The sequence below is a fragment of the Oncorhynchus tshawytscha genome, linkage group LG07 (assembly GCF_018296145.1).
Source record: "Oncorhynchus tshawytscha isolate Ot180627B linkage group LG07, Otsh_v2.0, whole genome shotgun sequence".
Lineage (NCBI taxonomy): Eukaryota > Metazoa > Chordata > Actinopteri > Salmoniformes > Salmonidae > Oncorhynchus > Oncorhynchus tshawytscha.
The window spans coordinates 32,497,729-32,512,517 of record NC_056435.1 but is presented as its reverse complement, the minus strand read 5'-3'; the positions used below and the strand labels follow the sequence as shown (position 1 = coordinate 32,512,517).

Below are 14,789 nucleotides of genomic sequence, written 5' to 3'. Positions count from 1 at the left end.
TTTCTAAAAATTATCTGCCGAAATTGTTGCAACCCCTATTACTAGCCTGTTCAACCTCTCTTTCGTGTCGTCTGAGATTCCCAAAGATTGAAAAGCAGCTGCGGTCATCCCCCTCTTCAAAGGGGGGGAACACTCTTGACCCAAACTGCTACAGACCTATATCTATCCTACCCTGCCTTTCTAAGGTCTTCGAAAGCCAAGTCAACAAACAGATTACCGACCATTTCGAATCCCACCGCAATCTGGTTTCAGAGCTGGTCATGGGTGCACCTCAGCCACACTCAAGGTCCTAAACGATATCTTAACCGCCATTGATAAGAAACAATACTGTGCGGCTGTATTAATTGACCTGGCCAAGGCTTTCGACTCTGTCAATCACCACATCCTCATCGGCAGACTCGATAGCCTTGGTTTCTCAAATGATTTCCTCGCCTGGTTCACCAACTACTTCTCTGATAGAGTTCAGTGTGTCAAATCGGAGGGCCTGTTGTCCGGGCCTCTGGCAGTCTCTATGGGGTGCCATAGGGTTCAATTCTTGGGCCAACTCTCTTCTCTGTATACATCAATGATGTCGCTCTTGCTGATGGTGAGTCTCTGATCCACCTCTACGCAGACGACACCCTTCTGTATACTTCTGGCCCTTCTTTGGACACTGTGTTAACAACCCTCCAGACGAGCTTCAATGCCATACAACTCTCCTTCCATGGCCTCCAACTGCTCTTAAATACAAGTAAAACTAAACGCATGTTCTTCAACCGATCGCTGCCTGCACCTGCTCGCCCGTCCAGCATCACTACTCTGGACGGTTCTGACTTAGAATATGTGGACAAATACAAATACCTAGGTGTCTGATTAGACTGTAAGCTCTCCTTCCAGACTCACATCAAACATCTCCAATCCAAAGTTAAATCTAGAATTGGCTTCCTATTTCGCAGCAAAGCATCCTTCACTCATGCTGCCAAACATACCCTCGTAAAACTGACCATCCTACCGATCCTCGACTTTGGCGATGTCATTTACAAAATAGCCTCCAATACCCTACTCAATAAATTGGATGCGGTCTATCACAGTGCCATCTGTTTTGTCACCAAATCCCCATGTACTACCCACCACTGAGACCTGTACACTCTTGTTGGCTGGCCCTCGCTTCATACTCGTCGCCAAACCCACTGGCTCCAGGTCATCTACAAGACCCTGCTAGGTAAAGACCCCCTTATCTCAGCTCGCTGGTCACCATAGCAGCACCCACCTGTAGCACACGCTCCAGCAGGTATATCTCTCTGGTCACCCCCAAAACCAATTCTTCCCTTGGCCACCTCTCCTTCCAGTTCTCTGCTGCCAATGACTGGAACGAACTACAAACATCTCTGAAACTGGAAACACTTATCTCCCTCACTAGCTTTAAGCACCAGCTGTCAGAGCAGCTCACAGATTACTGCACCTGTACATAGCCCATCTATAATTTAGCCCAAACAACTACCTCTTCCCCTACTGTATTTATTTATTTTGCTCCTTTGCACCCCATGATTTTTATTTCTACTTTGCACATTCTTCCGCTGCAAATCTAACATTCCAGTGTTTTACTTGCTATATTGTATTTACTTCGCCACCATGGCCTTTTTTTTAGCCTTTACCTCCCTTATCTCACCTCATTTGCTCACATTGTATATAGACTTATTTTTCTACTCTATTATTGACTGTATGTTTGTTTTACTCCATGTGTAACTCTGTTGTTTGTGTCGAACTGCTTTGCTTTATCTTGGCCAGGTTACAATTGTAAATGAGAACTTGTTCTCAACTTGCCTACCTGGTTAAATAAAGGTGAAATAAAAATTAAACAATAAAAAATGAGTCACACGAGCACATGTATAAAGACTTCATTTCAGATAATTATAAAACATTTATAGTAGTGTTTTCAACGTTACTGGAGTTATGCGGACTGCATTCCAAACCATTTGTAAACATTACACTGGGTGAAAAGGGTAAATATCAGGGAATATCTTTACCTATACATTTCTGGATATCTGACATTTTATAGATATACTGTAAGGAGTAGACATGCTCCAGATACCCATTTCCTTATTTCATATACAGAGCTAGGATATTCTCTGTAATGGGACCGTTTCTACATGCATCCAATCCGGACCTCAAATCTCCCTGCTACCGTATGAGTCCAGGGAGATCACTGGGGTGAGATACGTTCCCCTGATGCGCTTGCTCCAGCTTACATATTTGTAGAATATTATAACTCCTGAAAGAGTTATAATATTCTCAACAAAAAAGCATTTCAATAGATATCCTTACATACGTAATATTCCTCCTCGTACTGTATGTCTGATCAAAAATGGGCTAAATCCAAATTATGAAATGTCTAGAGCCCAAATTATTTGACCTGTTCAGGCACTGGAAATCATCCTGCTTCTTCACATGACGTTGACATATCTGAGCCTACATTTGCACCATATTCAGTAGTAGGCTATACAAGACATGGAAAGGCAAACATTTTATTTCTGAAAAAAAAAAAATGCAATCACAAATTGTCCTTATTTAGCATATCAAGATCCTGATGTGGCCGTCACTCAAGAGCATACACTATGTAGACCTACTGTCAGTTCATTTTTGTATTGAACCTTTATTTAACAAGGCGAGTCAGTTAAGAACAAATTCTTATTTACAATGACGGCCTTCACCGGCCAAACCCTAACCCGTACGATGCTGGGCCAATTGTGGGCCACCCTATGGGACTCCCAATCACGGCCGGTTGTGATACAGCCTGGAATCGAACCACGGTCTGTAGTGACGCCTCTAGCACTGAGATGCAGTGCCTTAGACCGCTGCGCCACTCGGGATCCCTAACCGGCCGTGATTTGTCATCATATAGAGAAAATAAGACGTTCACATAGGCCTGCCTCCGGATATCTAATGAGCACATCCTGCTGTAGGAAATGCCCATGAGTAATCCCAGTATCATATGTCTAAAAGACACATGTGGATTCAGAATTTGTCAGGATATGGTGCATATCTACAAAACTCAATATGTATTGGAAATTATCTGTATTCTCTAGAATATCAAAAAATATCGTGAAGATATCCCTGATTATGGGCCCTTTTTGCCCAGTGATTTTCTATTGAGTATGCCAACTGCATTTTCACACTTCTAACTCAGCGACTGGCTCTAGTGGAACAGATTAGTTTGACCATCGAGTAACACTGTAACAGTTCAACCCTATCTCACCAACCATTTGAAAGAGGGTCGATCTCTACTCTGCACAGTGAACTTGAGTGGCTGGGTGATGTTACACATCACATAGTTAGATATCGGGAGGGTGTTAATCTTGTATAAGAGTTCCCAGAATACATCTTCCAAGAATTCCAATACCTGACCGCCAGTCCATCTTCCTGCTTATCAGCAGCTGTCAGCGAGATGCTGGTTCCACTTTGTATCCTACTGTTTATTTACCCTGGTGGAAAGTCCATTATGCATCCACTGTACCCCACACTGCTCCTACACATCTAACTATGGCCTATGCACATGACCTTTAACGCCCGGTTTCCTGTCAGCACGTTTACATGGTGGTGTCTTATGCACGTGTTCACAAAATCTCTCCGCTGCTGGCTGTGTTTTCTCTTTCAGATTTTTTTTCTCTCTCATTACAATAATGTAATGCCAAAAACGTGACTTTGACAGGGTTGAATCCAAAGTGAAGTGCTCTGTTTTAGGGCTGGGAATTGCCAGGGACCTCACATTGCGATATTGTCACGATACGTACGTGCCGATACTATTTTTTTTATTGCGATTCGATGTTCCAAGCACATTGCTCACCATGTCTGCTGCAGAGGGGAAGAGAGCCATAAGAAAACAAATTGGCTTACTATTTAAAAAATATGAAGAACAAGCTTGAAAGGAAAAATACTGGCGTTTTGGTGCAGGTACAACTGACTAGAGCAAAGATAATATTGTGACAGTCAAACTGGAGGCATAAGCAGTCAATAGTCCTATGCTACACACACCCCCACTACTCTGCTTGCTGCTGTAAGGTAATGCCTCCTTGGGAGACTGGAAGCAGTGGGAGGGAGGCTGAGGAGTGGGTGTGTGGGATAGGACTATTGACTGCTCATGTCTCTCTTTTGACTGTCCCTCTATTTCCACCCGCTTCCCGCCCATTAAGCTTTTGATCCATCAGTATAAAAGTCATCCCCTCCTCGACTGAAACTATCCATGGCGCCTCACTGCAGGAATTCTCTTTTGTGATTAGCTAGACTTGTAAACACCCCCCCCCATCATGCCTATCCCTCATCACATCAAACTCTCTCAATTCAAAGAGGCTTTATTTGCATGTGAAACATGTTTACATTGTCTGTCTCTGTCTTTCTCTCTCTCTAGCTCACACACTCATTCTCTCTCTCACATAATGATGTATGTGGACTCTTACATTCTTTGACTGCAGATGCTCAAAGAAAACAGGGCTAAGTTAGATTTATTCGTCTCTCTTCTTGAAGAGGTGGGTCATTTTAATTACAGTCATGTAAGCTGTGACAGGGAATTATGTGTCCTTGTTCAGAGTGGGAGGCAGATGGTCTCCCAACAGACAGCAGAAACATTCACACTGACACCACACAGGCAGGGATCATGTGGAGGGCCCCTGTCCCCCTGGATGTTAACCTGGCAGTGACGAGGGGAACGCATACAGATAGTTTCCACTGAGCTTTATGCCCAATGCAAAGGCAGTCCTGTCGACTTGGCTGGTATTCTTCTCTTCTGAGGCTATTTTGAGGCTGGGGGTACGGGTGGCATGTGTTGGGCATGTGTTGTGTACTGTGGCCCGTGCCAGACACCCTGCTCCCCCCCTTCACCACATGTTCTCTGGCCATGTGTCCCAAATTGTAGGGAAATGGTCAAATACTCTCGTCCATGATGATCTGGGAGTACACTTGAAGAAAAAAAAACCAGGCTCTATGCATTTACTGGTCTGTCAACCACTGACACCGCCCCCCAGTTAAAGGGGAATAAAGCAACCCAAGTGTTAACACACACAGGAACTTTATTTACACACACAAACATTCAGGTACATGGGGATGTACTGGAATGGTTGTGGTTCTCTAATGGACAGAAACAGAGGTAATGAACACACTTTACACAATGCAATAACTAATAGCACAAATAGAGCAACAGCTTTTAACAATAGAAACAATGTATACATGTCAACAACCTCCGTCTCACTGCAGAATTAGACCATCCACGTTCTTCAAACGTCACATTTGGAATAATTTTTGTTGCTCTTGCTGCTCGGTATCATTCAATTTCTCAAAATTTTGAAGTTAAGGATTAAGTTTAGGCACTCATTCTGAATAGTTAAGGTTTGGGAAACGGTTAAAACCAAAAATTACTAACCTGTGTCCAGGACTAGGATCGAACGCGCAACCTTCTGATCCAGAGTCATGGGAGTACGCCCATCCACCACCCCTGTCCACAACACCCTAGCAAAACCCAAGCCTACTTGATGGTAATAGTGCTCACTGTTGCTCCTTCCCGACTTCCTCAGGACATGGATAGACGTCCAATTCTACTTTAATCTTGAATGACCTGGTTGATAAATGTATATGCTACCTGCACACATTACATAACAAAGTAAACATACAATACAACTAACTTTGGAGAACAATATACATGTCATGCAACTCCCTTTGTGCACGCACACCATCCCAGTCCACAGAAGTCCAGTTGTGTTGAGTAGGGCATAGGTGTAGGAGTTTTCTGCTCTCTCCGCAACTGCTTGGAGGAGACTGAGAAGTGTGACCTGGAGAGTCCGAACAGTGTCCGGCACCCTAGCAACTGACATGGCAACCAATCAGAGCTAAGTCAAACAGGTCAGAGAGAGTTTGAGGCCGGATTATGGTAAAACTATACAATCAATCATCGCTACTGGGGGATAGGGAGTTTATTTTTATTTTACCTTTATTTAACTAGGCAAGTCAGTTAAGAACAAATTCTTATTTTGGTCCGTACGCACTACCCTCTGTAGCACCTTGCGGTCGGATGCCAAGCAGTTGCAATACCAAGCAGTGATGCACCCAGTCAAGATGCTCTCAATGGTTCAGCTGTATAACTTTTGAAGATCTGAGGGCCCATGCCAAATATTTTCAGCCTCCTGAGGTTCTTCTCCAATGCCCTGTCTCTACCTCCTGCCTCCCCAACCTAGCCCCGAACCGGGTTCTCAGCCGACTATAAGGACACGACAGGCTGGCTGTGGGTCCCTCATGGATTCATTGGCACACTTGAAGTTGCTCTGCATCAGAGAACTAGATCAAAAGAGACCATATAAGGGATTTCTCAAAGGGAAACATGACCCAAATGTATCTCCTCAATCTGACAGGTTGCCCCCTTTCTCAATGACACATTCCTCTGTACCCTGTCTGTGTGTGTGTATGTGGGCCAGTCTCAAACGCCTCCCCGCCCCTTCCCAGCCCTCTGTGTTCTGCTGAGTTAGCTGCTAATGATCCTCATGCCATGCCCTGTGTGGTGCTGTTGGCTCGGATGGTGCTCTCCAGGCCTGCCGGCTGTGGTCCTAGTGCCGTACAGAGCGGGTCCACCTGTCCCTTAGTCAGATCACAGACGCACAGAGCTACTCCCGCTGCTCCTCAACCCACCAGAGGGATGACATCACTGCTGAACCAGCATTCTATAGCACTCACACACAGATGGACACGTGTTGTGGTCACAAACATTCACTATACATATGGGTCGTGTAAGGGTGTTTGCTTTGTAGTACATTTTTGACTTGTGTGCAGGTTATCGGATAAGCATTTAACAGGGATGGTCATATCAGTAGGATTTCCATACTGAACAAAGTGTTTTGTTATTAATCGCATCAAAGCTGTTTTTCTCGTTACTCTCAGTCCTAACAACATTATTTTCTGTGTCTGTTTTTTAGTCCAGATTGGGTGGAGATCCTGGAGCCACGCTCTCGGGAGCGCATGTATGTGAACCTGGCCACTGGCGAATGCGGCTGGGACCCTCCCTTAGGCGCTCCCGTTCGTCAGGCTGACGGCAACCAGTGGTGGGAGCTATTTGACCCCCAGAGCGGCCGCTTCTACTACTACAACTCCGTAGGACGCCAGACTGTCTGGCACCGACCCCAAGGGGGCGACATAGTTCCCCTCTCCCAGCTACAGGCTATGAAGCGCTGCTCTGAGGCCAAGCGGGCCGGGGGAACTGGAGAGAGGGACAGGGAGCCTGGAACAGGTAGACTGGGGAGTACAGGCAGCCAGGGACACCGCACCCCTCGTCCAGAGCATTATGGAGCGGGGAGTACAGACAGCCAGGGACACCGCACCCCTCATCCAGAGCACCATGAAACAGGAAGCCTGGGGAGTACAGGCAGCCAGCGACACCGCACCCCTCGTCCAGAGCATTATGGAGCGGGGAGTACAGACAGCCAGGGACACCGCGTCCCTCATCCAGAGCATTATGGAGTGGGGAGTACAGACAGCCAGGGACACCGCACCCCTCGTCCAGAGCACCATGAACCAGGAAGCCTGGGGAGTACAGGTAGCCAGCGACACCGCACCCCTCTTGCAGAGCATTATGGAGCGGGGAGTACAGACAGCCAGGGACACCGTACCCCTCGTCCAGAGCATTATGGAGCGGGGAGTACAGACAGCCAGGGACACCGCACCCCTCGTCCAGAGCACCATGAACCAGGAAGCCTGGGAAGTACAGGCAGCCAGCGACACCGCACCCCTCGTCCAGAGCATTATGGAGCGGGGAGTACAGACAGCCAGGGACACCATACCCCTTGTCCAGAGCACCATGAACCAGGACGCCTGGGCAGTACAGACAGCCAGGGACACCGCACCCCTCGTCCAGAGCACCATGAACCAGGACGCCTGGGCAGTACAGACAGCCAGGGACACCGCACCCCTCGTCCAGAGCACCATGAACCAGGACGCCTGGGCAGTACAGACAGCCAGGGACACCGCACCCCTCATCCAGAGCATTATGGAGCGGGGAGTACAGACAGCCAGGGACACCGCACCCCTCATCCAGAGCATTATGGAGCAGGAAGCCTGGGGAGTACAGACAGCCAGGGACACTGCACCCCTCTCCCAGAGCACCATGAACCAGGAAGCCTGGGGAGTACAGGCAGCCAGGGACACCGCACCCCTCGTCCAGAGGATAGTAAGCCTGTCCCCAGAACCCCTGAGACCCCAAGCGAGAGAGAGACTTCAGACACAGTGGTGGACAGCAGACCAGCTCAGGGAGACAACAGCTCGGACGAAAGCAAGGAGTCACTGAGGTACGTCTGATCTCTTTGTTTTGCTATTGAACCAAATTACTGTTGATAGGGAGGACATGGTTGGATTGAACTATTAGAGAATCATGTTTCAGTAATGAGGCCATATGGTAATAGCAAAAACTTATTTGTTATCCCATTGTGGCATACTGACTTTAAAATGCTTTGGGCATGAGACCATTTGACAAGTAAGGCTACCTCGGACTCCTTTATTTTCACTCTCACTTATCCTGACATTCCACATGCACCACGTTTTCATAATTTTCTCTGTGAATCACACCGCAACCATTTTAAAGCAATTGCTACCAAATGTGAAGACTGGTGCAGTCATAAAGTGCATGACATTCCCCTCTCCCTTCACGTTGGTAGAAAGGCACCTAACAGTAAGGGCCATTCAAAGACCCTATCGTGTGCTCAGCGCGGTGGCAGAATCCAAACCAGCATCTCCCCTTGAGAGGCAGATTCCACACATGCCAGCTCTATTTCCCCTGGCCCATGGCCACTAGTGCTGTCTCAGTGCCCCTGTGTGCTGCTCACTGCTGCTACGCTCTACTCCAGCCCCATATACGCTCATTTATTTTTCCTAAAACAACACGAGGCCCCTTGCCATCAAAGACCAATGGGGGTCTTTGGTGGGGGAAGCCATACCACCGTAGACAAAACATGACTGAGGTCCCCTTTAATAACATTTCAGAGGAAAGGAGTGTTGTCTGTTCTTGGGTAATAACATACAGAACTTCTACATTCCAGTTAGTTCTTAATTAACAGGGGACCCTAGAGTTGTCTGTGTTTCTTCACTTCCCCCTGGCCCTTCTGCTCTCTACCTGGGTCCTGGGCATCAATCCTCAGCCACGTGGAGGACCTCACCTCGCTGGGGTCAGAAGGACTATCCTACACTCTGACCCTGATTGCGTAAGGTAGAAGGGGAACTAATTGCTCACCCATTGCTGAGCCTGCCTGACTCTTTGACATTCCATCCTTTTTAGAAGCATTTACTCCCCAGGAATCTCCACCACTCTGCAGTCATCCCTAATGAGTCAATGTTTCCCAGAAGTCTCCATGTCTCCCCAAAACAATGGGCATCTATGTCTCTGGGTGGAGCTGAAGAGTCTTAAACTCTTCTGGGCTTTGCACCCCACTTAGCCATATGGTGGTTTTCACTGGTCTCTCTCTCTGGGCTTGTAATTAGATCCCACCATGCAATGAGGAGAGAAGATGGAATGTGACAAACAATAAATGGATGAAAACAGAGTTTGTTTCATGTTTGGGGTTGGAGAGGAACATTTCGGGACCTGTGCTCTTCTCTTCACTGTCTGGCTGATTAATAGCTGAGCCTAGTCATGCTCAAAGGGACATTTCAAACATTTTCAACTTCATATTCTCCAGCACCACCCCAACATCAACCTACAGTATACAAATGGTGCGTTTCTATGTTTTGGAGTAAAAAATATAGAGGAACTGTTTCCAATGACATCATGAACCAATTATTATGTAACACCTACTCATAATTGGTTAAAACCGCGATTCAACGCTCATCTTCCTTTTGTAATACAAAGCATAGAATCTTGCAGTTTTCACATATGTTGATGTTGGGGAGGTGCTGGAGATGAGTATGAAGTAGAATTGTGTTGACATTTTCCTTTAAGAAACTCTGCCAGTTCAGTAGTGTGGAAGGCTCTGCCAGTTCAGTAGTGTGGAAGGCTCTGCCAGTTCAGTAGTGTGGAAGGCTTTGTAGGGCATGTAGTGCTCTATTGAGAGATGCACCAGATAGCCTTAGTTTGTTCAACGATTTGTCTTGAGGAAAGTGTACGCTCTTTTTACAGAAGCATCATTCATTTATATTCCAGGACAGAAGTGGTCTGGACATTCATGTATTCCATGCTGAACATGGGGTTTCTTGACATTCAGCTATGTGTGCATAATGTCTACTTCAGTTTGACCAAGTTCCCTTTTCTTACTTTGTTGAATCTGTTCAGAAATTCATGTGCATTTCAACAGTTGATGATGACGTTTGAGAGAAAAGTGTTCAGAGAGAACTTGACAATCAGTTGTTCCAATCCCAGTTTCCTTTTAGTTCTATAAATACATCGGAGGAGTGGTCTTACAATATCTATCTGCCTGTTAACACAGGGTTTCCCAAACTCTGTCCTGGGGCCCCTCCTCGGTGCATGTTTTGGTTTTTGCCCAAGCTCTACACAGCTGATCAAATGAACCAATTCATCATCAAGCTTTGATTATTTGAATCAGCTGTGTAGTACAAAGGCAAAAACCAAAACGAGCACCCAGAGGGGGACTCGGGACCGACTTTGGGAAACCCTGTGTTTACACACAAACTGTGTTATCCTAAGCACTGTTTAGTTTATACAGCTTTTTCTCTCGCTCGCGCACCGCACGTTAAATCTGTTACTCTTATCACATGGCCTGGGAATTTCTGGGTATTCTGACCCTGTACAGCTAATCAGGAAAATGCCTTAAACTCAACATGTCCAGAAGTACTAGAGTAAGGGATTCTGATCTTTTTAAACAGTAAATGGTTGGCGATCACCTTGCTTACGACCTCTGTACTGGATTGTGGATTTCACAACAGATGCAGTGTTTCCGCTGCAGTCATTTAGTTGTGGCGCTGCGCCCTTGCAAGCTCATTGCCACCACGCAAACAAATATGGAACAGCCGGGGCGCACTTTGAAGATACTAGACCAGTACACGTTTAATTCTCCCTTGCAAAATAAATGAGTAATGAATAGAAAATTCAGACAAGTCCATAGTTGATCTATTTACCTAGTCGATTTGTTGTTGTGCATTCTGTGTGAGATCAATATTCCTCTCTAGGCACATTGAAGTTGCGAGTACCATAGGGAGAGAAACATGCATTCTGACAAGCAGTCAATGCACAACAATTCATACTGCAATCATGGGGAAAACAGTTGGTTTAATGGCCTTTGTTAGAAAGAGGGGGTTCCCAGCATCCCGTTACCACTTTATTTATTCATTTATTATTTATTATCAACTCCTAAATATGCAGGAACTGCACTATTTTAAACCAAAAGTTTTTAATAGCTGAATGGTTAAATGCACCTTACTGCTCCGCAATTTGGCTGTGAGTGTATAAGGGAGAGTGGGGCTGAATATAACATGGGTAGCTTGGGGTCAAGTGTATTCCAGTTAGTTTTAAACGGGAGACTGCTGTTCCTATAGTTGTCTGTGTGTCTCTTCACTTCCCCCTGGCCCCTGCTCTCTGCCTGGGTCCTGGGTTTCAAACCTCAGCCATGTGGAGGACCTCGCCATGACCAGCAAGACTCTCCTACCCTCTGACCTCTGACCCTGATTGCGTAAGGTCGAATGGGGAACAGATGACCTGTGTGTGTATGTAAGGGGATGCATGTGGGGTAGAAGTTGGGTTAGCTTGCCCTGTAGCTTGTCCTGTAGTGTTTTGGAGTTCCATGGGACAGATGAACTATAGGGGAAGTGCCCTACTTGAAGGCACGACAGAGATCTGTAAGGTAACCCAGTAGTGACTAGGGGTGGTTCACATAGGGGTCATAGCAACCCATTATCCTGTGGGTTGCCCCAGGGTTAGAATGGGCCACAAAAGGAAGAAAGGCCCTCCGTTAATCACAAGTGGCACTAGGGGCAACTGATCTGTGAGCTATCTCTGAAGAGGAAGTGAAGGTATGGTGAATAGTGAACTAAGTTACCAAAAGAATAGTATGTGCCTTTTCATTAGCCGCTAATGATATAGCTACACTCAAAAGACTAACACGATTCAATCCAAGGCAGTCAGACGAAGATCAAACACACTTTAAACGTGTTGTTACGGATCGGTGCGCAATCGCCATTGCACAACGTGTGTAAGTCTACCTAGAGATTCTCATGAAATAGATATCTATTATATAGACATTTCTATGTTGACATTCTTTCTGTGTCAAGATATAGCTAATGGTATCCAGATTTCAGGCGCTATTCCTTAGGTAGCCAAATTAATGAAGCCCTGAGTCTCTTATTTTGACGAAGATTCAAACCTTCCCTACTCAGCTCTGCGAATGAAAGCAAAAGTAAATCCAACCTGGTTATCATCACATGGGCCTCACTCTGAGTCATTGTAAGTATATCACCAGTACATTGAGGAGGAGTCTGGTTGAAATAGTTGAGTTTAAATGAGTCACATGTTGACTGGATGTTTCTAGGTCTGACACAGGCTCTAACACTTTCATCTGTCTGTGCAATCGGTGGATGGGACTAACAGCAGCGCTTTAAAGACATTGGGAATAAGACTTGTTCTCTTTTTTATCTCTGTGCGCCTGGCTTGGTAAGATCATTTCTTAGTTCTTGCCAGATGTTGACTGAAGTCACTCTTATTGTGTCGTTTTTCCAGTTAAAAAGTACTACGTTGAACTTTAAGCATCTGGTTAAATGGGTCTGGGTGGCTGGTGCTTGTTGTGACTGTCCTTATTTCTTTCTCTCTATCCCTCTTTCTCTCTGTCCCAGTTTTCACTCTCTCCCTTGTAAAGTAAAAGTTTTATGGTGTCCTCAAAAAAACTAGATTACAGACCTACTTTTTAAAATCATTTTTTAAAACTAGAACAGCAAGTCCAAGCTCTGGTTTTATTTTAAACCTGATCTAAGCATTACCATGTTACTGGACCTAGATGTCTTCATGTACAGATTTCAATGCTGAGAAGCCTTTCATTGCTCTGATAAACTGCCAGTGCCACCATGTGCACTAGTCTCTGGCATGACAAGCATGCGTATCGGTTGACCTAAAGGATCCATTAACCTCGACTATGAAAGTCAGCAATGTGAGCATGTTGGTTCTGTGGCTCCTGTGGCGCACCTCCAGATCAGTGTTAAGAGGATGTGTGATTGAGAGGATGTGGGATTTGTATTACTGTAATCCAAGGAGTGTGTTCTGATGCTGTATCTGGTTCCATATGAACACATGTAGAAGCACAGTTCAGATTCCACAGGCGTTTTTCTCTGACCCCACACTGGGATGGTCTCTCTCTGTCACCATGTCCTACAGTCTGGAAACCAGGGGTCCCGGTGTCTGTCCCCAGTCCCAGTGCCTCCTAGCTGGGTGTGGAGACGGCGTAGGGTAGGGCGGTAGTGGGTGGTATGTGCAGCTGGTAGACATAGTGTCTCAGATCAGGGAGTTGCGTTCAGCTGTCTCATGATGACAGCTGGGTCTTTAACCTCAGAGGTGTCCCTGCAGGTCCCCCATCGCTCTGCCACTCCTGCTTGGGTTGTCTCTGTTGTGGGGTTCCTAGACTACATGACCAAAAGTATGCTGTGGACACCTGCTCATCGAACATCTCATTACAAAACCATGGGCATTAATATGGAATTGGTTCCCCCTTTAGGCTTTCCACTGGATGTTGGAACATTGCTGCGGGGACTTGCTTCCATTCAGCCACAAGCATTAGTGAGGTGGGGCACTGATGTTGGATGATTAGGCCTGGCTCGCAGTCGGCATTCCAATTCATCCCAGATTCGTCCGTTGGACTGCCAGATGGCGAAGCGTGATTGATCACTCCAGACAACTCGTTTCCACTGCTCCAAAGTCCCATGGCCGGGGAGCTTTACATCACTTCAGCTGATGCTTGACATTGTGCATTGGGATCTTAGGCTTGTGTGGGGCTGCTCGGCCATGGAAACCCATTTCATGAAGCTCCCAACGAACAGTTCTTGTGCCGACGTTACTTCCGGAATCCGTTTGGAACTCGGTAGTGAGTGCTTCAACCAAGGACAGACTATTTTTACGCGCTTCAGCACTTGGCGGTCCCGTTCTGTGTGCTTGTGTGGCCTACCACTTTGTGTCTGAGCCGTTGTTGCTGCTAGACCTTTCCACTTCACAATAACAGCACTTACAGTTGACCGCTGCAGCTCTAGCAGAGCAGAAATTTGATGAACTGACTTGTTGGAAAGGTGACATCCTATGACGGTGCCAAGTTGAAAGTCACTGAGCTCTTCAGTAAGGCCATTCTACTGCCAATGTTTGTCTATGGAGATTGCATGGCAGTGTAATCGATTGTATACACCTGTCAGCAACAGGTGTGGATGAACTAGCCGAATCCACTAATTTGAAGGGGTGTCCACATACATACATATATATTGTGTATATCACTTTTGCATTGGGATATTCCTCCAATGTTGGTTTCTGACGTTTGTGTCAAACCATGTGGTCACTGTTGGAAATTGACCTTTGTCTTGTATCCTTCTTCTACGCAGATTGTAATGATCTCATTGGCCCAAGCTCTGAGGTGTTTGTGTTCAGAGCCTGGCCTATAGGACCTCATTTCCTCTTCCTGTCTGACGGGATGATGATAATAGCCCCTGTTTTGAGACCCCTACTATTCCCAGGGGCTTGTATTTTAGGGGTACTTCCCCATCCATATCCTTATCCACCAGTGACTCAGCTGATGGGTTTTACAACCATGGTTATTCCAGGAAGGAAAGAAAGAACATTTCTTGCAAATAGCTTAATACGTATATTTAGC

At 46.1% G+C, this 14,789-nt stretch overlaps 1 protein-coding gene across 6 annotated transcripts in view; it reads left to right on the top strand.

The window, feature by feature from the left end:
* The window catches only part of LOC112255252 (rho GTPase-activating protein 39), a 52,976-nt gene that overhangs the window by 14,217 nt on the left and 23,970 nt on the right, over positions 1–14,789 (top strand). For 4 of the 6 annotated variants that reach the window (XM_042324309.1, XM_042324308.1, XM_042324310.1 and 1 more), the window contains exon 2: positions 6,933–8,297. In XM_042324309.1, the coding sequence (XP_042180243.1) occupies positions 6,933–8,297 (1,365 nt within the window). The remainder of the gene's footprint in view (positions 1–6,932; positions 8,298–14,789) is intronic. The other 2 variants (XM_042324312.1, XM_042324311.1) reach the window with 2 other exon arrangements.